The 23566-nt window shown below is 38.0% G+C and overlaps 2 protein-coding genes across 2 annotated transcripts in view; both read left to right on the forward strand.

Annotated features, from left to right (window-relative positions):
- Ih (hyperpolarization activated cyclic nucleotide gated potassium channel Ih) overlaps positions 1 to 3866 on the forward strand; it is a 233206-nt gene extending 229340 nt beyond the window's left edge. The window contains exons 14-15 of the mRNA XM_078180819.1: positions 1405 to 1540; positions 2417 to 3866. Of these exons, the coding sequence (XP_078036945.1) occupies positions 1405 to 1540; positions 2417 to 2563 (283 nt within the window). The 3' untranslated portion in view covers positions 2564 to 3866. The remainder of the gene's footprint in view (positions 1 to 1404; positions 1541 to 2416) is intronic.
- A 9-nt stretch (positions 3867 to 3875) lies between these two features.
- Positions 3876 to 23252, forward strand: LOC144470064 (uncharacterized). The gene is made up of 3 exons (XM_078180872.1): positions 3876 to 22111; positions 22237 to 22378; positions 22697 to 23252. The coding sequence occupies exons 1-3, from the start codon at positions 21949 to 21951 to the stop codon at positions 23028 to 23030; spliced, it is 639 nt and encodes a 212-aa protein (XP_078036998.1). The 5' UTR covers positions 3876 to 21948; the 3' UTR covers positions 23031 to 23252.
- The last annotated feature ends 314 nt before the right edge of the window (positions 23253 to 23566 follow it).

Genomic DNA, 23566 nt, shown 5'->3' on the forward strand with positions numbered 1-23566 from the left:
TGTTATGATTACGGAGTTATAGACAAAGAAAAAGAAAAACGGACTGAGAACGATCAGAACAATGAAACGATTACCAAATATATATTCTATATATATATTAATATATATGTGTATCACAGTATTATATATACTGAAGATTTGGTATATTATATATTATATATAATATATGATACTGTGATTGTGCCGGTTCGCTTGATCGCGCGTGACAGTGCAGAATCTTTTTTTTCTTGGGGGAGAAAGTTTACAACGAGAGCGCACTAACTTGCGAACAATGGGACGCGTATCTACCGGATACACGTTCGTAATGAGTTGAGAGGGTCTCTGCGAAAAAAGAAAGAAGTGCTTGCTTCACTTTCTTGACGCCGGCTCGAAATTTTTAACCATTGGACGACGCCACCGGCCGTGAATGGACGGTGCCGCGCGCCCCCGCGCTTGTACACGTTCTATAAGAATTCATTGGGAACCGTGTGTGAACATCGCGACAAAATATTTCTACACTCTCGACACATTCACTTACATAGTAATGTTATATTCATAAGTTCGCATAACATATTTTTCAAATGAGTTGGATTCTATTCTGCTGCGTCGTCCCGGAGTCACGTCTCGCTTGCTTCGACGGCTGGGATGAATCTCTTCAATTGGGCCTTTCAAGCCGACGTATGCGGTCCTTATTAACCCTTTGCACTTAAAACCGTTTTATTTATAAATCTAGAATAGTCTGTCTCAACCACTGCATTTTTATTTATTATATTTATGTTTATTCTTTACACGAAATTGATTCTTGTAAAGGTAGTTGCGATTTCAGTCCTTAAAATATAAATAAATTGATAATGTAAAAATGGGTTTAAAAAATCATTTCGCAACTGGAAAAATAGTGTCAACGATACTGGTCTCTCATTGGTCAATGTTTTTCGTTAATAACTCGTTAACGACGCCTCGTAGAAAATTGTTATAAAGGAAAAAATTATTTCGAATGATCTCAGGAATCGACTATTTCTTTCTTCGTATATGTTGCAAAGGGTTGAGAGCACGTGCTTTTCGTTAAACTTCGTCACGTTAACCGGAAAAGCTGAGCTCTGATTATTTTGGAATAAACTTTAAAAATAATAGATTCTGATGAATTCGGGGGATCGAGACCGAACGACGACACGTGGCTCCGCAGCGCGTGTACCAAAGCTACAGATTTTCTTTTACCCGATCTTGTACCTCACATTGTAAAACCTTTAGCGGTGCAAGTGGTATTAGAACAAATAATACAAGTCTGTTACTAGTCGTGGCGGGATTGTAATAATTGGGTAGGGTAAACCTGTGTACTGCTAAACGGTTTGTAAGTCAATTGATGTGAATAATCGTTGGTTGTGTTCCGTGCAACATTCCCTACGCTTAATTATGCTCTCTTTGTAGGTTAAACAAAATTGGTAAGAACCCAAACCTGGTAGCCCATCGCGAGGAGGATCTTGGCAGCGAATCAAAAACGATAAACGCCGTAGTGAACGCGCTCGCGGAACAAGCTGCGCACGCCAGCGCCAGTGAAGAATCGGTAAACATATTTGATAACATTGTTTCGTAATGGCCGAAATCACGTTAACCGGTGTTCGCGCCGAACTCGCGATTCTTTTTCATCGTGCTTTAACACCATCGCGAAATCCATTGCGCCAATACCTCTCTTCCTTAAATAAATACCGTTTCCAGACTTTTCGCCTACATTACGTGCGCATAAATTTGTATTATTCGCGCAGGAATATCTTCTTCAAAGATAGCTGGCGTAGATAAAATAAATATTGTTTAACCCTCTTGTTTCTGATCAAAGGAGTTGCGAGTACCTGAACGAAATTCTACACGACGCGTGATTCGTATAGTTTAACAAATTTCCAGGAAGGAATCATAGTAATTTTCTAAAAACTGACGAGTAGAAAATTCGAAGAGGAATACGAAATGAAAACTGTAACTGTAACATTCGTAGAATTGTTAAGAAAATAACTACATATTCTTGAGTTTAGTCTACAACGATATATCCTTGTTCGGCGCAAAGAGGGTTAATTCTAATATAAAATCTAAAATATTGAAATATTAGTAGCTTTAATTACAATAACGGAAAGCAAATAATGTAGAAATCACTTTCATAAAGTTCGATTTGACGTTTCCTAAACAAAAAGAAAAAATATAATGTATTATGCCGGTCGGTAGAGTGTTAAGAACGAAGCAGTGCTGACCGATATATTGATTACAATATCAGATTATAATATGAAAATTTATTATAATATGAAAATTTATTAGAATATCAAAATTGATTATACTATCAAAATTGATTATACTATCAAAATTGATTATACTATCAAAATTGATTATAACATAAAGACAAAAATAACATCGGTGGTATCGTAGAACGACGTCTAAGAAAGGACACGTGTTGCAGGTACACAGCATGGAGCTCAGAACTCTTCCAGCTTGCCTGTTGCCCAGACCGAAGTCTGAGAACAATTTCGCGAGCCCGGACTTCGCGAGAGAGGGCCGAAAGATCTTCCACAAAAGCGACACTTTCCACAAGGACTCGTATCAATGACGACACTCGCTTTACTAGCATACGGAGAGATACTAACGGCTCCATGGTAGACAGTGGCGAGCACACCCCACTGTCCGCGGGGTCGTTGGTCGCTGTTTCGGCCACGGGTTCTGGACGCTACTCTAGAAGCAGTCTATAAATAGATATACGCCATGCCAGTAGTCCTCTAGCGATCGGTTTCTAGCGCCTTCTTATATTAATCTGATGGCACGTTCGGTCCAGAATCCGCGCGCGGAACCGCGCGGACCAAAGACACCCCCAACGGTCTCCAACGGCGACACAGTTCCGGTCTTCGGACACCTGGGGACTCGGCAGCAATAAAAAGGGACGCGGCGAGAGCCGGTCGCCGGAACGCGGACGTCACGACAGGGCCGAGAAAACGAACGAACGATCGCCTTTAAGACGGAGTCGACGATGACGGAGTCGACGACGACGCGTCGCATCAGGGAGGCTGTGTCGCCGATTGGAGAACACGGAGCCGTTTCCTGCCGCGAGTCTCTTCATCGAGCTAATCGGTCGGAGCGTCGATGCATACAGCGAAAACGCAGACGCGACGACGCACGAAGATCTTAACGACGACGAAGAGCAGGCCTAGAATCATCCTTAGAGCGTACTAACTTCGTGTAAATCCTAAAACGGAACTGCGGGGTGTAACGATGCGTCGGACACTTTGTGATCCCAAGGGAGTCGACGAGTTTTACACTTTGAACTTTGGTTCGCGTAACGGCAAGCAGGGCTAAGAGCGAGAGCGAGAGAGAGAGAGAGAGAGAAAAGTGTGCATGCGTGCGAGTGAGTGAGAGAAAGAGAGAGAGAGAGAGAGGAGTACAGGAGGGTTTCTCGTTTGATTTGCTCTTGATTTAAGAAATTCTAAACTAACCGTAGAGGAGAACGTACTCGTAACGACAGAGGGTAATTTCAGTTATTATGTTCGTTAACTATAGCTTCGTAACACGATTAACGCCCGTGGTAGCGTCGAGGGGGTCGACGAAGATGGCGAGGGAAGATGGCGGCCGGAGGAAGAACGGAACCCGGAGACACAAGAGGATTCCCCGCTTCTCTCGATCCGGCTCCCCGTTTTGTTTTCTATAAAAACGCGTTGAATCGCTTCGGTGGAGCTTCGGTGATAAGGATGTACATGGTGACGCAGAAACGTTGTGCGCGAGCGAGCGAGCGAGCGAGCGAGAGAGAGAGAGAGAGTTGTGAGACGTTGGCGAATAGGAAGACCGTCCTGAAATGCGTAACGAGAATGAGAGAAATGATCCACGGGGGAAAGAAAGGAACGCAGAGGGTGCGGTGAATTCCATGGGGGTAGGGAGGGGGGGGGGGGGGAAGGGGGTTACGTGGATCACGCGCGAGGGTGCGAATGATGGTTCGTTCTACAAGAAGGCGGGGAACTAATATTATAGCAAAACAAAGAAAAAAGTTGAAACAAAAGTCTAATCGAAGGCCCAAAGGCTGTGTTAACTTGTTGAGAGTTCTTTGGGCTGCCAGGACTAAAACGTCAATGAATGAACAAAAAACAAGCAAACAAACAAACAAATAAATAAACAAACAAACAAACAAAAGAAAACAGAATAATAACAAAGAGAATAATAAAAGTACGTATTTAAGTGGAACGCGCGGGGGAAGTACCTTTTTATTGAGGCGACAGACGCGATGTACTATAAGAGACAAAAAAGCTATAAATATTATGTAATAAATTATTATTATTGTTACGATTATCATTGCAATGATTACTACATCCACTACCGCATTAAGAGGAAAATAAATAACTAGGGCAGTCACTAAGACGTACGCGAGAAATGACATAAAAAAATATTACGCAGAGACACGCGAGATATAAAAGTACTATTGCATAGTGGTCGATACTGTGTTGCGAGAATATTATTGTAACGTTTTAATTGTAAGACGCGAGAGCGGGACGGTTCAACTCACCCCGGACGGACACCAGATACTTACGGACAGTGACAACGGTAATATAACAACAACAACTACTACTACTACAGCAAGAACGGCAACGACGACTCACGCGACCATTACCCGGAGCTTCTTCTGATCAGTTTCTAATCGGTTGGCAACTTTCGAGGCGGACGATCACGTTCGAAGTCAATTCGACCAAAAACCGTGTTAAACGTGTTATTTTTCTAGTTGTTGGACGCGTGCCCTAGCGGCGATATTCTTTGCGTGTTCGAAAGTTTAACGTGACTGTTAAAGCTTCCGATGTTTCTACGTATTAATAGTAGCTGTGGCTGGACCCGAGAATATATTTTATGGACCGGCCGCTCCTGGACGGTGACCCGGGGGGGGGGGGGGGGGGGGGTTAGTTGACAACCCCCCCCCCCCTCCCTCCGGCCCCCCGCTGGCTCTACGCGGATTTTACGATTCGATGGGCGCGATTGCGAGATATTATTGCTACCGCGAGGGGCGATACCGTTTGGGAAATTTATATTGCAAACGGAGGGTGGTAATATCGTCGAATTTGTTGTAGACCCCGTCCGCGGTGGTTCGAGGAATCGTAATTTTCTGTTTCTGGGCAATATCGTTTCCCGTGGCTTTCGACTCGACGTGTCCGAGGATCGCGCCACCGTGTTGTTGATCGTTTCGACAATGTGGAAACACCGAGAGCAAAATGGAATGGATCGAGGAGGTTCCGTTCGAAATTAATGTTCGAACGGCGAGGTGTCCACCATTTTACAAAATTAGGGTTGAACGAAGAGGTGCGGATAAAGTAGACAACGTCTTTTCTATTCCCTTTTTATAGGCGCTCTCGTTTCTGCTGAGATATATATATATATTATTAATAGAATTGTTGATTTCATGAACGGTGGTCTATCCGAGTGCGACGATAGTTGAATAATTCAACCCGATGTAATTCAGTCGGGTAACGATAGAAATCTAGAGACGGCGTTTTTGGTTACCTGTTAATTGGAACATCGTGCGCACTATGTAATAAACAATCCGAAAATCATTGAACAACTCGAATAGTCTGTACAGCATCAAGTATATTCGCACAACAAATGAGCAATCCTTAATCTTTTAACGCTCTTAAATTACAAATTTCTTTATATTTCTAGAACCCTGTTCTCTCTTTCTAACAATAATATAGTAACATATTAAACGATCTATGAAAATTTTAAGAAAACATGTCGCAATACTTCAACACAAAAATAAAGTCAAAGTTACTCAAAGCTGAATCGCTCCTGTTAATCCTGAAAAATATATATTTAAAATATTACATAGAGAAATGATTCGATTCAACCCTTGCCAATTACTCTGTCAGGTTTACGCGTTGCACGGTGTCCAATTAAACAGCAGGCAATACCACGTTGTCGCCAGAACCTGAGAGATGATTCGAAAGCCGCGAGTCCAAACGGCTTCCGGTGCCTTAGTCTAAGCGTTAACCGAAGCCACCCTTAGCACGCGAAAAGAGAAATAAACGCTCGCCTAACTGCATAATCGCATTCACTAAAGTGCTCAATATATCGAGTGGTCGAAGTTCGTCGATAAGAAAAGATCCGCGGCAGGAAAGTGTCGAGAGGAATAACGAGATGGCGAGCGACCCGGGGATATCGGGTTCGCTGGTGACGGGATCTTCAAAATCTTCGGATCGAGAACGAGACAACGGGGGGAACGCGTCTCATATTGTCCCGGAAACAGAAAGGAACTGGTCGCTGTCCAGGAGCCGCGTCCTCCTAGTGTTACGATCGACGGTACACGAGTCACGCCTGTTAACGATAATACTCTTCTTTAACGAAACGCTGTAAGAGTCTAATTTCTAAATAGCAATATTGCTCGTTACTTTGACATTATAGACACTCGGAACACTTTTCACCGCAGACACACGTATATTATTGATATACATGAAAGCATGGCGGGCGAGGGGAAAACAAAAAGAGATGGAACGTGCCATTCGTTTCCTAGTTGAGAGAGAAAGAGAGAAAGAGAGAGAGAGAGCGTTGTACACGACCGTGTACGCGTCCGTGTGCACCGCGATTACGAATACATGTACATATATATAAATATATACGTATATGTATATATATATGTATACGTATCTATATAATACAACGTGTCTGATATGTGTGTGTGTCTGTATACATGTATGTATATATGTATATAAAGAGAACAAAATAGCCGTACATAAGGAGAAATAGGCATATTGTACCACGCGTTTCATACATATACATATTGTAAACATACACCTACACACATGCGAGAAAAACAGAAGTACCTATTTTTCATGTAAGAAAGAGAGAGAGAGAGAGAGAGAGAGAGAGAGAAAAAGAGAGAGAAAGAGAGAGAGAGAGAGATAGTTTTCTGTCATTATTTTACATCTCCTCACGTCATCCTGACTATATTATACGTACGTATACACGTATACACATATGTATATACATATATCAATAACGCATTGTATGCGTATACGTGTATGCGCGTGCATTATAAATATAATAATAAATGAATACGATAAAACGATGATATTGTAATAGCGACGAAAATGATGATCTGCGTAATATCGGTCAACAAAGCATCCCAGAAAAAATGGTAGAATACTCGTAGACCGCATGACCGACGTTTTTATAGTTTAATCTATACACAGAGAGATGAGTAAAACCGGTCTAGGACTAATCTGCCAGGACGGTTTCGGGCCTAAGGTGTGTACGCGTAATTAATTAACAAAAAAAAAAAAGAAACGGCAAGAAACGGCGAAAAAGACAGAAAGCGAGAGAGAGAGAGAGAGTGAGAGAGAGAGAATATGGTGCGAGGGACAGACGGACAGCAAACACGTAGATCATTCTTACTAATTGGCGAAAGCCGACGATCATGCTACTCGCACAGAGGAGCGCGCGAGCGCGAAAGCGGACATCGGGGTAGTGAGGGAGAGACATGGAGAACGAAGCCGCGACTCTTTGCTATCACTGCTATCTAATAGACGACTATATTAACCACTGTCTGCTAATGTTGATGAACGATCGGCGCGCGCGCGGCACACTCGAACTGCTAACCGTAAATGTTAACCTAAACCGAACATGTACATACGAGAAACACTTACATACGCGTACGTACTCCGGAACAGCGTAGCATTTAGGCGGCGGGCGAAACGAGCACGAATAAAGAGGGATGGGGGGGGGGGGGGAGAAGCGGCGAGCTGCGAAACGGTACACAACATTAGGACATTTAGCGTCGAGCAAAAGTAACGAGCGCATAACCGAGGAAGACAGGAAAGAAAAAGAAAAAGAGAGAGAGAGAGAGAGATTCTACGAAGTAATAACGATATTTAACAAAACAGTTTAACAAAAAGTAAAAAAAATAAAAGATACCATCGTGCAATTGCTCGGGACACGCGCTCTCCGTGCACGTTATTTGCTAAGCGACAAGAGTGAGACCGTAATTAAGTGAAACGACGAAATAAAAAAGAAATGAAAGAAAAACCGTTCAAAAAAAGATAAAACAATACAAAGGCGAATAGTTTTTGTATTAAATCCGAGAGAATATGGTTCGCGTGATAGGTGGAACGGAACGATCACGGTCGAGGGGTCCGGAAATCGGAAATGGTACACAAACTCGGAATCGATTCGGAACGGCGAATTAAACGGAGATACCAGCGACCGGCTGTTCTCATTGTGAAACGGCGAGGAAATATAAGGAGGACGCGCTCGCGTGCACGCGTGTTCACGTGAACAACAAAAAAGACACAATACTCCTCGGTTGTTTTTTCGGTGGTGGATCTCGTTGATGAATTGCGAGATCGTCGTTCGCGATCGCAAACGCTGGAACACACGCAGAAACAGAAGCCAGAACTGTCTCTAGAGCTACGTAAAAAGTATAACACAAAAGACTGTAGCGCCATGAATGTGTATCTCAGATCTTACATATCAGACGTTTCGTTTCGAGCGGCTAAAGATACGTTCCCAACGAGATCTTGCTGGATATAGCGAGCAGCTCTGTTTTTAGATAGGACTAGCGATGGGCTCGAGAGAATCTTTCGCGATTGGAGCACCGTTTAACGCTGGCTCATGCTCGATGTGTTTCATTCGGGGTGCCTTTAATATCGTTTCCTTTGGATGGGGAGTTATTTTAACCCTTTGCGGTCGCATTAATCCTTTGCACTCGAGTGACGATGCTAGTAATTGCTAGTTTTAAAAGAGTTTTCGCGTTGGTGAATTTGTCTGTATTTGATAAATTGTTGAATGGTTGACGAGTATATTAATGAGTTATATATCTATATTAATAAGTTAATTATATATAGTATGTTATAATGTAGATTATTTTTATTAATGAGTTTGTGATTATACGTTACATATTATGATGTAGATTGTTTTTATTAATAAGGGTATAGTTGTACATTATATATTATAATCTATATTATTCTTATTAATAAGCATATAATTCTACAAGCATACACGTTGAATTTCATACTTATCAACAAAAACGTTACACAAAATAGAAATATTCTACGTTGAAACAAATGTCTTAATTTTAGAATTAAAATAGTCTCGAGTGCAAAGGGTTGCGTGTATACATAAGTGTCATGCTGGTCAGACTTAATTTTTATTCAGCAATAATACATAATACGTGAAATTAAGTAGGACAAATAAAATTAATCTTCTTTGCTTGAGTTTCTAACCAGGCTACAAATTTAAAGCATTTATGTTAAAAACGGCAAAATGAAATGTAAAATAGTGGAAGTTTAAGAAGAATTTCAGGACTCAGGACATTCTTTTACATTTCAATATTTTTAATATAGTCAAACATTTTCAATATCATAAAATTTCGCTTTGCCTTTCGTATATATTACTAATATCGTTATTAAATTCTCAATTTGAATTCAATGAATATTCTATTTACAAAACGAGCTTCTCTGCAGACAAATTACTAAGATATATATTATAAAGTTTGCTCTGATCCAATTGTTCGCTATCATTATGCAAAATTAATTTCACAATTTAATTCATAAAACCCAAAAGAAAATCTATTAAATCTGACCCCATAAAGAATTCTTTTCCAACCTTTCAAATCGTCAACTTCTTGCATTACCAGATTATAAAATCCTCAAAATTGTTCATTTTTCTAACTTTCAATCTATCAAATCATCTAACTTAAAAAATCTCAAACTTCCATACCTATTTATTTTTTCTCAAACGAAAGACAACAGAATTCATTGAAATTCTTCGATACCATCTCACCCTTCCTGTCATTATTAAATATTTATTAAAGTTTCAATGACCCAGCGTTAAACAATCGTCCAACAGAATTAGAGAGCCCCCTTCAGCCACGCTAAACAGCTGGAAACCAGAATATCCCGATGACCTATCGCTAGAGAGACTTCCTTTGCTCACAGGAGACCTTAGCCTACCCTCCAATCTCGCAATTCACGTTGAACCCTCTGATCTTCCCGACATCCATTGGCTTAACAAAATTTCTGAACAATCTTCTCCCGGGACCCGTTGAAGTCGTGCGTAGACTAACGAGCCGAACTTTAGAGGCGGGTGGTACCGTGTAGACAACTTCATTTCCGTTTCCGGTTTCAAGGATCAAACGCGATTAAAAAAAAAAAAAATAATAAAACGATTGATAACGAAAAAACGCGACTGTCCAATGCCAAGTAGAATGCTAAGCTTCGTTAGTCCAGTACTCTGACAAAGCGTTTCACGATGATCTCTACAGGGTGACACAAGACTGGTATCGCCGTCAGCGACGGAGTGGAACCTTAAGCGTCGTCATAAATAACACACGTGCCCTCTGTGATTACGAACGAGGTTCGACGTTCATTTACCTAGCGGTAACAGCGTTCGTTTAAGAGCCGCACATGATTGGAACAACGAAATCGTGGATATTAAGAGGTGATCACGGACAGATACACGCCGATTGCCTTCTAGTCTCATGCAGATCACTCCGGTAGATGATTTAGCGACCGTTTCTCGAGCTGTTTCTGCCTTGAACCACTTGCCTTGCGATTACTATACTGTACTCGTTAGTGTCGTCCATTTTATTTCTGTGACATACGATCATTATGTAACCGGTAACGAAACGTTCGTCGCGTTTAACGCTGGGTTTATGGAGCACTATGAAAACCACTTTATATTCCATAGAAACAACAAGCATATATTGCCTGTTAATTTTTTGTCTTTTTATATTGCTTGTTAATTGATCAGAATTCTAGTTTGATCGTATCGTGTACGTGCAATGACAGAAATTTCAGTACGTAATTTATGATTATATTATAACTGTACGACTTTGTAATTTATAACTTATAATTATATTATAACTGTATAATTTTGTAATATATAATTTATAATTATATTATAACTGTAAAAAATTTATATGAAATTTATAATTTATAGTTATTTTATAACTGTGTAACTTTGCAGTTCATAATTTATAATATAATTATAACTATATAACATTATAATATATAATTCATAATTATATTATAAATATATAACTTTACAGTCTATAGTTCACAATATGATTATAACTATATAACTTTACAATCTATAATTTATAATATAATTATAACTACATAACTTTACAGTCTACAATTTGTAATATAATTATGACTATACAACTTCGTAATCTATGATTTAAAATTACACTAAAATTATACAGCATTACAATTGACACCTTATAATTACAACTTATAACTATATAACTTTATAATTTATAATCAATGATTATACCTAAAAATGTATATTTTCGATCGTTGAGAATTGGAGAACGCGTCGAAACAAAGTGTTCCGTATACCTGGCGTTAAAAACGTTAACATCAGTTGCGACTGGTGTCGTTTATAAATTGGACATTTTATGGTTATGTCGTGAAGCGTCGTTCGTCGATTCGTTCGGGTGGATCGCGTTATCGGTAATTAGTGATTTCTTAACAATATAATTTATACTTTCGTTTCCTGGTTCCCGACGCGGCTGACGAGATTTCGTTCGACATAGCACTCGCGACGGTCAAATTAATTTCGAACTCGTTAAAAAAGGTGATTTTCTCGATTTTCTACGCAGTGGAAAGTTTCATACAGTAACTGTTACCGTTTATGTACTGAAAAAGTTGCTCACGAAGTACCATTCAAACTAAACGATGTGCAAAAATCGCTTCTTACTGAAAGAATTATATTACCAGAAGATTGATAAAAAAAAATAAAAATAGCAATGATACACGATCAAGGCCCGACTAACAAGTTTTTATGTTTGACCCTGCTGTGATCTTTGTTTTTTCTTCTCTCTTTTCAATAATAACCGTCCACGTTTCCATTTCTTTCGCATATAATATGTAATAATTTGCCAATGTAACCAAAACCTCGTTTCCATAAAAATTATTTGAAATTTTTGGAAAAGTGTTTAGAAAATTATTGTCGATCTACCTGTTCCTGCATTCTCAATGTTATTCCACGTGTGTCGTTTTACGAAGAACCGCAACAGGGTTAAATGTTATTCGAACGATATTCTTGAACATTCTACAGAAACAATGTAACACACAGTTTGATTGTTTGCAAAGCAAAGAGGGACACCGGATTAACCCCTTGCCTTATAAGATTTGAAGCCTAATCCACTGGTTATGCATTACTCGCATTCCTTAAACTTGATAATTAAATTTTACTCGTCTATCTTTCATTTTTAACCCTTTGCAGTTGAGTGGTGACTCTGTGGTACCGTTAAAAACTGTTTTATCGTGTTACAAAATAACTATCACATTATCACGTTTGTTTATATTTAAGAGACTGTTAAACGAGTGCTATATGATTTACAAGATTCGATTTACAAGATTTACATGCATAAACTGCTATATGTATATAAATATACAATATCATATAAAATAAAATAGTGTAGGTCAGAAAAGCTGTCTTCTATTTCCAGTTAAAATAGCTACGATTGCAAATGGTTAAACATTGGGATAAAAATTGCCATATAATAAATTTAAATATCCTGTCTGCCATAGGACAGACACAGTTTTATTAGCAACAAATAAACGCCGAGCCACGTCACTCTATAATAAGTCATGCAAGGGGTTGATTAAAACTGTATGTACATCAATTAAAAAATTTCTTACAGTATAACAAAAACCAGAAACGCCATAATTGTTTAACAACGTACGAAAACGTTCAAGAGAATGAAAGTCGATCGAATTCTTTGTCTATACATTTAATATCCGCGTGTTTTACCTAAACAATGTACACGGAAGAACAAGAAATAAAATTACCAAGTACGCGCAAACGTTTCGCGACGAGAATGCCCACGGAGCGAATAAATGAACAAATGAACAGTGAATCGGGGTTTATGTTTGACAGACGATTGCGAGGCAAGCGGTCGGCCAACGTTATCATTTAAACATTAACTGTCCCTGATTGAAGATGATCCAGTAGTGTGACACCCGCGTAGACGTCATCTTCGTCGTGCGAGAAACATGCGTAGAAACGCCTTGTAAAGAAACAAACAAAAAAAAAAGATATAAGAGAGCGAGCGAGAGAACGAGAGTGAGGGAGAGAAAGAGATAGAGTGATAGCGAGCGAAAGAGAACGAGAGAGAGAGAGAGAGAGAGAGAGAGAGAGAGAAAGCGCGAGCAAGAGAGAAAGAATGCGAGCGAGCGAGCGAGAGAGAACGAGAGAGCGAAAGAGCGAGCGAGAGAATTAATAACATTACCCTAGCGTCAATTTTCTACGAAAGAGTTTTCTACAAAATTCACACCATAAGCGTGCATCCTTGTTACATCGCGCTTATCGTATGAATCTATGTATGTATGCTATGCAAGCGCTGGTACGAATCTCTTGACGTTTTTCTATTAGACATCGTTCGCTAAGTTTGTTACCAATGTTTAAACGGTGGGCGGTAAGAAACAAATCGGTCGATCGATGTGTAAAAAAAAGCCTCGTAAACGGTGCAGCCCGAAGCAGCGAGCATATTAGCGGATTAAATAAAACTCATTATAGACGCTTGTTTCGCGAGGCGCGGAACGTAATTGTAAAAGGGAGCGAGAACAAAGAAGGAAACGGCAACTAAAACGAACCGGACGGGAAAGAGCGAACGAAAAAATCCGAGAAAGGCGAACGAAGGAAAATAACGAAGCGAAGCAATGATAACTATCGTTCAATTATTGAGTTCACGGGGTCGGCGGCGCGACGAATCCGTCGCGGCGATGCGCGGCCCGCGTCCCCGCGCGAAACGAAACCTGGTCGGTTTCGACCTCCTCGAGTCTCAATTGTTCTTCTTTTCCCGCGCGAGAGCGGACGGCAGTTAATGTTCCGGAAGCTGGGTCGCCGATCAGGTACTCTTATCGCTCTGGGAAGAAATTAGTCGTGTTATCATCCGAGAGAAACAATCTAACCGAGCATTGTATTGCGAGCATTACGATTAACATGTACTTTCGTTCGAACTGTATGACCGTTGTGTGAAATGCACTGGCGTAGTATATACTATATCGATAGAGAACGCCGTGGCGAACCTTGCCAGCGGCCTCGTCACGGCATCCTACTACCATTTTCGTTTACGGGGGTTGAACGTGTGTCGTCAAAGCGATCCCGGTCTGCGATACCTTCTCTGTTCATTCTCACGGAGAACTGAGACCACCTCGTCGATTCGATAGCGCACGGCGATTTCGTTTCTCGCTGTCCAGCTAATTATTTAACACTTTATCTACCGGAATAGCACTGCTAATTGGACTCACAAATCTTCTTAATGCCCTCTTAGTACTGGAGAACGATACATATCGTTGTTGGCTACTCTTCACAAAATATTGTCTCTTTTAATATTTTTACCGATCAGCCATTTCATTTCTTATTTCTCTCGAATTCTCTGTTTGAATTTGGTAATTATCAGATTTTACAAAACTCTTGCCATTTCTTTCCGAAACTTTGTTAAACTATATCAGACGAGTTTTATGTTATTTATTTATATATTTAATTTTATTTTATTTGATTTATTTACACGATTCTTTTGGTATTAAGAGGGTTGATTATTGCGGTATAGTGAGAGAAATCCGTCTTAGTCTAAGCGATAATAACAGGCGAGATTATTTCCGTTGCCAGAGTGACTTGTTAAAGTCTTCATTGTAATCGAATAATTTATTTAAAAAAGTCTGAATATTTTATACAATATCGGACACCTGTTGATAGCCTTCACAATTAATAAACAAAATTATTTCCGACAGAGAGGGTGACTTATCGTCATATAGTAATTTATGAATAAATTCTTAATACTTTATCTATCACTACTGTGTCGAAGCTTGACAATTTTCTTTTCAAATAGTTATTCTAATAATCATTCTTAATTACTCTAAAAATCTTCTTTCATTATATTAATTTAAATAATATTATAATGTAATTATAACTCTCGAACAATCATTTAAGAAATTCTCGATCTTCGATTTTTGAAGCAATTAGAAAACTTGCCGGTAAGTTTAGTATCAACTGTAAATTGTTCTCGAAAATTATGAGATCGGTAGATAACGTGTTGAACTATTAAAAAACTAGACAGCGAATCGTGTCGTGGAGAGAGTCGATGCAGGGAATCGGGGGAAGTTGAGAGCTTTTGTACTTCGATAAGAAAACTTTCGAACCGATTTCCGCCGAGATGTGACGTTCCGCCTGCTACGTTCGACAACAATCGCCTGAATATCAACCTGCTGCTCGAATGCAACCTTATAAATAAATACAAGAGACGTAAAGTCGACTAATAAAATTCGTTTCGGTTCTCCGTGATCGACGTTCAGCGAGAGTGGTGCAATTGTTATACGCGGAAACCGTGTTTCAACCCCCGCGGTTCTCTGCCTGAACACCGAATACGTGATGAATTTTCTCCCCGGAAGCTCTATATCTACATGATGGAGAGCATCGTGTCCACCAAAGGAACGCTAAAGGAGTATTTTCGTTGCTGGTCGTTGTTTACTGCTTTCGACAAAGAAGAACCTCGAGTCAAATTACAGAAACAATCTGTCTGCGCCGAAGCAAATCCTTCTGTGAAACGTTTCAATTATGCCTTGGAATTTGACACAGGTATACTGATAAGTAGACTGCGGATCTTTGTGCATTTATAGCAAGTGCTACGGAATACAGTCCAGTTGAATAAAAGTTTCAATAAAGTTGGACGTAGAGACTTGACACAGTTGTTTATTTAACGGGGACGAGATCGGCGAGCTTCTCAGATTCTACCTACTTCCTTCATCCGTCAGTTTCGGCTTCGAGAAGTTAGCACTACCTGCGTACTTAACACGTCGACTGCTAATTCATTACCTAAACAAAATAAAGGCTGATGATATCCTTAACAGTCTTTGAATTTAAATTCGATTTAATTTAATTTAAATTCAATTTAATTAATTTTAAGTCAATTTAATTCAATTTAAGTCGTTTTAATCCAAACTGATTCAATTCAACTTATTTTAAGCCAAGTTAAATCGATTTAATTCAATTTGATTCAAGTTAAGTCAGTTTTAAGTCGATTGAATTAAATCTAATTTAGTTGAATTTAATTTACTTCAGTTTAATTAAATTCAATTCAATTCAATTTAATTAAATTTAATTTCATTTGGCGGTCGAAGTGTTAAAAAGTTCGTTACGTGTAATGCTGTCTTGTTGACAAAGCTAACTGTAAATCGTCGGAATCGTCGTTTGACGCGACGATGCAAATTATAAGTTGTTTATGTAGTTACTCGCACACACATTGTTTCTGTGTGTTCTGACAATAAGCAACACCGAGAAACATATTGGAAGTTTTAACGGAACAGCAACGTTGACTGAAAAGTTGCCCTTTGTTCCCTTGGTGGATACAAACGTGATCTGTCTCAAATGCATAGAAATCTTTTCGTAGAACAATTGATCTTGATTAACAATTGAATATAGAGTCCACAGAAATTCCACCAATTCCAGTTAACGGGCCTATGCATTCTGTTTCGTTCAGAATTATTTAGATAGGTTTAGACATTTATCAAACACGAATTTGTTCATTGATTTGTATACGTGAGAATGTATATGAAAATTTATTTTCTGATGAAAACGTCTTTTTCATTTACACTTTCAAACGATCACAGTTCTCGGTTAGGTCGACGATTATGTCGTAATTGAATGCGAACTTTTGTTCAATCTGATTTACATTCTGTTCAAATGGTATTTATTTAAACGATGATTATTGTTGGATAAATTAGACATTCGCTTTGACACTAAAATTGATTACAGAAATGCTACTTTGTTGACACGAATTTGATTAGTATTAAATATTGACGTAATTATACGGAAATTAATTTGAATAACAAATAGAAATTGGAAAAATTTAATGATAACGTTAACAGTACTTATCTAGTAAATTAATTCTAATACAATTTAATTTACATATTATTAGAGAACTATTTACTTGAACAATAAAGAATGTTGGGAAGAATTTATTTTGAGACCCACAATTAAATCGACCCAGTCCGGTGTACTCCAGGTGCGAATATAATCATTCAAATCCGTCAAAATGCAAAACATTCTTTTTACTCTACATAATTTCATTATACATTAAATTCAATTTAAATCTAGTCAGTCTATTTTACATGCTAATATAATCAAATTATTCAATTACAAAATATGTATCTATCTTACTTGCAAGTAAATTTTAATCCAATTTAATTTACACGGTATTAAGAAATGATTTATTTAAACAACGAAGAACGTTGCTAAAATTAAGCATTTACTTTGAAGCCAATAAATAAATACGATTTGTACCAAATCAAACGTATCCTAGCTGCCAATATAATTATTTAAGCATAGTATAATGCAAAATTGGTAACACAGCTTATCTGCCAATAGATTAAATACAACTGAGACCTAGTCACGTGTCGCCTATACACCGAGATGCTTATTTCGAGACATTGTACTGCATTTGAGACAGACCACGTAACTCGAATCTATCAGGTTGCCTCATAAATAACTTCCGTTTCATTCTCATAAGTGTATGGTACCGAAAAACAGCCTTGACAAGGGAAAACCCTCAGTTATCGAACTTAGACTTAGACTTCCACTTTCGTGGAAGACTATAGGCTTCTTATGACATATACAAAACAACAGGCGTAATACTTGATATCATCAAACAAATAATCAAAGTTAAAGTTACATATCTCTGAACGCGAATGCTAATAACTTCGTCATGCTGCTGCTAACGTAAATATTGGACACCTGACGTTTTGTGGCCGCTATTTAGTTACAATTCTGCCTGTTTGTTTTCTTTTCGTGCATATATTCCCCTCCCACCTTGCGACTTGCCAGGTGGTGGAAGTCACGCACTCGCACAACTTAGTCGCCGAGGTTACTGGAATGTCGAAGCATACACGCAAGAATATATCAAGAGGTGTGTAACTTTAATTGATTATACCTCTGCAAGTATCACAAGTAACTGCGCCTAGAATCTACTATTCTACGAAAGCTAATTAATCCTTTGCTAATTAATTAATTAATTTCTGATACATTCTCGGTCGCTGTTACTATCAGTAAAAAATCCTTCGATCTATCTACGCGTTTTTGTTATCGAACAATCATCGGCCATGGATTGCGTGCGACGGAAATTATTTACGACCAGCCCCGATAGTGCCGGCCTTTGTTTCCTTTCGGTTCCGCAGCCTTCGGTTTCGCCTACCTAATCGCGACAAGCAATCGACAATTCGATATAAACGTAAATACGTTCGTACGAGCTTTTAGCGGAGTCAGATTGTACCCGAGGTATAACGTACAATTACGACGATAGTCTTAGGTGATTATTCTGTAGGCTGTAAAGTAACGTAAACACTCCACGAAACAAAAACAAAAAACAGCGAAGAAAAAGCAAACAAGAAGAACAAGAACGATATCGATACACTAAATAGCGTCTAGGGGGAGTGTCACGCATTGTTTTGCTGCCGAGAATACACTGCGAACCCCATGCCCATCCTCGTCCTGTCACGTGTACCCTTATCGGGCTATTTTCGCTCCCCACTCTTTCAGCCGATGCTACCTGGCTGGTCTACCGGGTGGTCGTAGTTGTTTTCTACTACGCGACATGACTTTCTAAGCGTAGAGTGGGGACACCGAAGTGCCATTTGGCGGGGCATGTATGACGGAAGGGGAGGAGCAAGGTGTCGAAAATCGATTGGACGTCGTTCCTTGGCATCCGTGCTCGGGGACACGTGTAACTACTTTTCTTCTTGTTTCCGGTTACTCTAGCCTGCGCTGCGGTTCGATCTGTTTCATGAAACGGTACTTTATTAGACACATTCGAACGTACTGCAACACGCGATCGAGGATACACATACGTACACGCGACACGTACACACACGCACACACAGAGAACCGAATAACGAGCATAAGTAACGTTTGCATGCAACAAAAAAAAAAAAGTTCTAGAGAGTAAAAAAATTAGTGGCCATGGATTAGAAGGCGCAATCGAATCTTAACGTGAGAGATGAGATGAAAATAAAAAGAACAGCAGAGTAGTTCTTTTTCTAACGAGCGAATAATTTTTTTAAAGTGATTTGACACGTAGCTGGCTAATTAGAGGTTACAATAAACATGGCCGATATACTTTTATAAACTGTACAAAAAATGGAAAAAAACAGAAATAAGTATTCACGCGCGTTTAGACATCAGCACTTTTAAAATATACTTGCCATTACAAATGCCTTAGCAGAAAAAAAACAATGGTACATTAAACTGTACATTGAGGTACGAGTCGGGGAAGGTAAAGAAGAATATATAAATATACGATAAGTATAAGTACATGCAATGTGTCATTATACAAAAAAAAAGCAGAACAAATGAAAATACGAGGGATTGACGAGTGAGCCAAACAGAAGTAACCAAAACAAAAAAAAAATAAAACAACCAATGCACACATCAAAAGTACATTAGTAGCGAAGAGGGAATGAAACGATATACACACACATATAGCTTACGTTTAAACAAAAATGTCGAGAACCGTTGAACCTGTATAAAATGTACCCGTGAACGTTTCCTCCATGTATATTTTATACATTTAACGCATTGTTCAACGGAAAACACGAGCAACAAGCGGTTATAACGATTACATTAAAAGATGCCGAGCAACCAAAAGTGGAAAAAAAAGTATAAGAAAAACAAATAATAATTAACGATTAAAATACAAGAAGCAGTGTACATGAAACCTCTCAGAAGCGCACTAAAATAAAAAAAAAGCAAGTAAAAGATGACGATGCAAAGTGAGAATATATTATTAAATGTATTTAGATTAAGTGAATTTAATTATTAGGGGACGAGAGAGACAGAAGAAAAGAAAAATGAGAAAACGATCATTATTATCGTGTACATAAAACATCGTTGGCAATATTCGACTTCGCCCGTCCATTTAGTTTCTAGACCACACGTCTCTACGATTGTTCCTTTCGAGCCAGCATCGAATAGGGTCAGAAACGATTCGAGAGAAAGAGATTTAAAGAAATAATAATTTTGCGCCTGTAATTCTTGTTAATCCTGTCGTTAAACACGTTGACAGAATTTAGTCGAAGTGTTTTTCCTTCTCGAGCAGAGAGAGAAATAATATTATAATATTTTAAAATATATCATTGTTTATGTTTAAGACACACTTCCAAATGATTCCATATACATTTTCTTCTTCGTTTTGTTCATCGTCACGTGGTCACCCATGCTCGCACAAGACTATCTTACCCACCCTGAATCGCGCGATCATCGAGTTGCTGGAACAACGCGTTCATATACTTTGTACATATAACACGTGCCGCCGCGGTGTTTAAACCGCATCATTGTTTATAGAAATGCGACCATAGCATTCAATCAAAATGACTTTATAAATACCTGTCCGCCTGGACGCGACCTAGAATTCAGCCCTATTTACATTTAACGTCCTCTACTAACCGGGTGTGGGATTAAAAACGTCCACCATTCTCTTTTGCATTTCTCACTGAAACTATTCTGTCCCTTTGTTCAGCTTCACTAAACGGGAAACGAAAATTGCATTCGTCCATTTCACTGGTTTCTGGTGCTGAACTTAAATGGTATCGTTTCATTTCGGAACGTTCGAACTGGTTAATTAATGTCACGATTCTAGTAATTAAGTTTCATGGAATTGGAATCGAAACTAAATTTAATTTACTTTTCTCGGAGAATCTCATTATGAATAATATCCGTGATTAATCGAATCAATATGATTATTGGTTTTCGTGAAAATCGCTAGCTGAGAATCTTTCGTTTCTATAATATCTAATAATATGTCAACGTTTGGCTTGCGTTGAAATATTCCTGATACCTTAAATTTTCGGAAAATATGAAACTTCCTAATAAGGTCCAAATCTTTAGCTTCGAAATATATAAAAATGGATATTATTGGTAAACTTCATTTAACATTAGTAAGTTCCATAAGTTCGCAAAATCTAATTAATTACAGATCACAAGTTATTTAACAAGAATTGCTAAGAAGTATTGACTATAGTCTATACGTTGACTATTTCCACGTGAAAATAAAAATTCCTTTCGTTCAACGCCATAATTACAATGATTTATTTAATATCTTAGAATACGTGGGTGATTTTATACTTCCCTCAATAGTAATAGCAGCGTCACGATTACTAATACTCTTACAATGGCCTGTGTACCTGTGTGGATCTCTATTTGAACCCCTATTTGTCACTCAAGATAATATTTCCATTATTTTCGCATTCCTTATCATTACATTGCGTCAAATACTGATTTTATTTTCACTTACCCACTGTTGACTTTTCAAGCGTTAAAGTCTCCGTTCAGAATCCAGCTGGCTATACTCTTCCTCACTAAGTAATCTTCATCGATGGATCGAATAGCCCGGTCATAACCTTAACGCAGAAAAAGTGTCCCACTTCCGTCGTAGTTCTCATTTCGGCACAGTTTCATCCTTGGTTCATCTTTATCATTGCTTTCAGTGAAAACAATCAAGTATTTGTTTATTTACCGAGCATTGTTTATTACGTTTAATGAAAATCATTACAGAAGAGGTACGGCTATTAGTTACTTTACTCCGATATAGTTTAATTAGAGGACGACAGAATTTCCACATCTATCCCTCTAATGTAATTTTTTACATACACACAAGACTTTTGTTTTCAATTACGATCAAAGGGTATTAATGCTAATAAACAATTGTACAATATACGAACATCTTTACACACATTTTAAGTACTCACATTCTGTACAAAATTTATAACTATTAATTAATAAACAAATTTCGGCAATGAGTTAGTTAGATTTAAGTTGATCTTGGCACTCGTTATTATGTTTTAATATCACGTACCTGGTACAATAAACAATAGAGTAGATGTTAATAAAGCTAGCCGAACAGTTCGGGACGCAGCAGTTTCGATTTCAACCGATCTGAAATTTGAATCTCGATTATCGATTGTTGGCGCCGTTCGACTAACGATGTTAAACCGGAAGAAAGATGTCGTGGACTCGACGAGCTCGGAGGACGAAGTAACGAAAAGTGTGTTAAAAGAAGCGGCAAATCATGAATTCTACAAAACTGTCTCTTCGCCTACAACAAATCCTAATGCTTCAAGAATTTCCCAGCGAGAAAGGTCGCAGAGTAAGTAACATAACCTTATAGTATTGGTTTTCGAAACTTCTACGTAGAAGAATCGTAGTACGATTCTTACTTCGTAAGAAACTGCGTAGCAGAATCTGTAAGTAATTCTCCTTTTATTTGTTTAGATTCTGTTAAACATTCAGAAGATTTGGCGAAACCCAAATCGTTGAGACATGACTTAAACAAGGAGGAAAGATTTGAAAACTTTGGTGTGACTCCGACGTTTCAAAAGTATGTAGCAAAAAAGCTGGATGAGATAATCGAAAAGTGAGTAATTTGAACACCAATTATGTAATATTGTATTAGTCTAATGGCAACGTTAATACATAAATGATTTTTGCCTTGTTGTGTTTACAAACATAATATTCATGAATGGAAAAAAAACAGTATCCCATTTGTTTGCTAATAAATGGATGCATCATGTTTTTCTTTGCATTAAGAGTTAAGGTAATATTTCTGAATACAGCGAGACAAAAATAATTTACTTATTACTATTTTCTTTAAAATGATCTACATAATATATATAATATACTTCTGTGTTATACAAAGACTTTTTTAACCAACAGTATATAACAACTGTTTTAGATCTATTATAGTTAAAGATAAAAAAGATCATAGTTCTATCGCAACTACTACAGATAGCACTGATAACAGTACTGGTATAAAGCTCCTTAGTTCTTCTGTAGAATTTTTAACAGCTGAAAGAGAACCCGAAGTACTTCCTAAAAGAAGGAAAGTTGAAGTAACTATAGATGAGGTTGCGACATTGTCGAGATGTAAGGAAGTTGCAGTTGATGCCGAAAGGATATTATCTAAGAAGGATACCAAAGCTTGGACAAGTAAACGAGGGGAACCAGAATACAAATATAGGAAATTAAAGAATGGTACTTTAGTTGAGCAGATCAAGGAGTTTAAATAATTTTATAACTGTTGTAAGATAAATGAATATAATTTTATATGGTAGATAAATTGTTCGTTCGTTAATCTACGATTTATTTTTTAAACTGTTAAAGAAGAAGTAGCTAATAAGTATATAACTAATAAGAACGTAATAACATACGTAACTATTAAGTAAACACTGATAAAAGTAATTGAAAACATTATAATACAAGATGGAATAATAAACATTTCTTTTCGTAACATTAAACTGTTCCCAACTATTCCTTCCATTAGGATTATTCATTTAGTAAATACGGATTATCACGAGCTGATATTCAAATACAAAAAGTAAGATAACAAAGGAGAAATCTAGCGAGTGAATGAAATTATAAATGATTCCTACTACACACGATAATAAAAATTGTGGGAGAAATCATTTTTCCAATACTATTTGTTATAAACACGAACGCATTCCGGGCTTTCTATTATTTTAAGTCTCGCTAAAGTTTCATTCCAATTGTAATGGTTCATTCTTATCCTATCATATTTTATTAGAGTCTAGGATCCTAACTAATA

This window comes from Augochlora pura, chromosome 5 (genome assembly GCF_028453695.1).
Source record: "Augochlora pura isolate Apur16 chromosome 5, APUR_v2.2.1, whole genome shotgun sequence".
Lineage (NCBI taxonomy): Eukaryota > Metazoa > Arthropoda > Insecta > Hymenoptera > Halictidae > Augochlora > Augochlora pura.

Coding starts and splice junctions, on each gene's coding strand:
- LOC144470064 (XM_078180872.1), top strand. CDS start 21,949: ATGTTAAACCGGAAGAAAGATGTCGTGGACTCGACGAGCTCGGAGGAC. Junction 22,112..22,236: donor CCAGCGAGAAAGGTCGCAGA/GTAAGTAACATA, acceptor TTATTTGTTTAG/ATTCTGTTAAACATTCAGAA. Junction 22,379..22,696: donor CTGGATGAGATAATCGAAAA/GTGAGTAATTTG, acceptor CAACTGTTTTAG/ATCTATTATAGTTAAAGATA.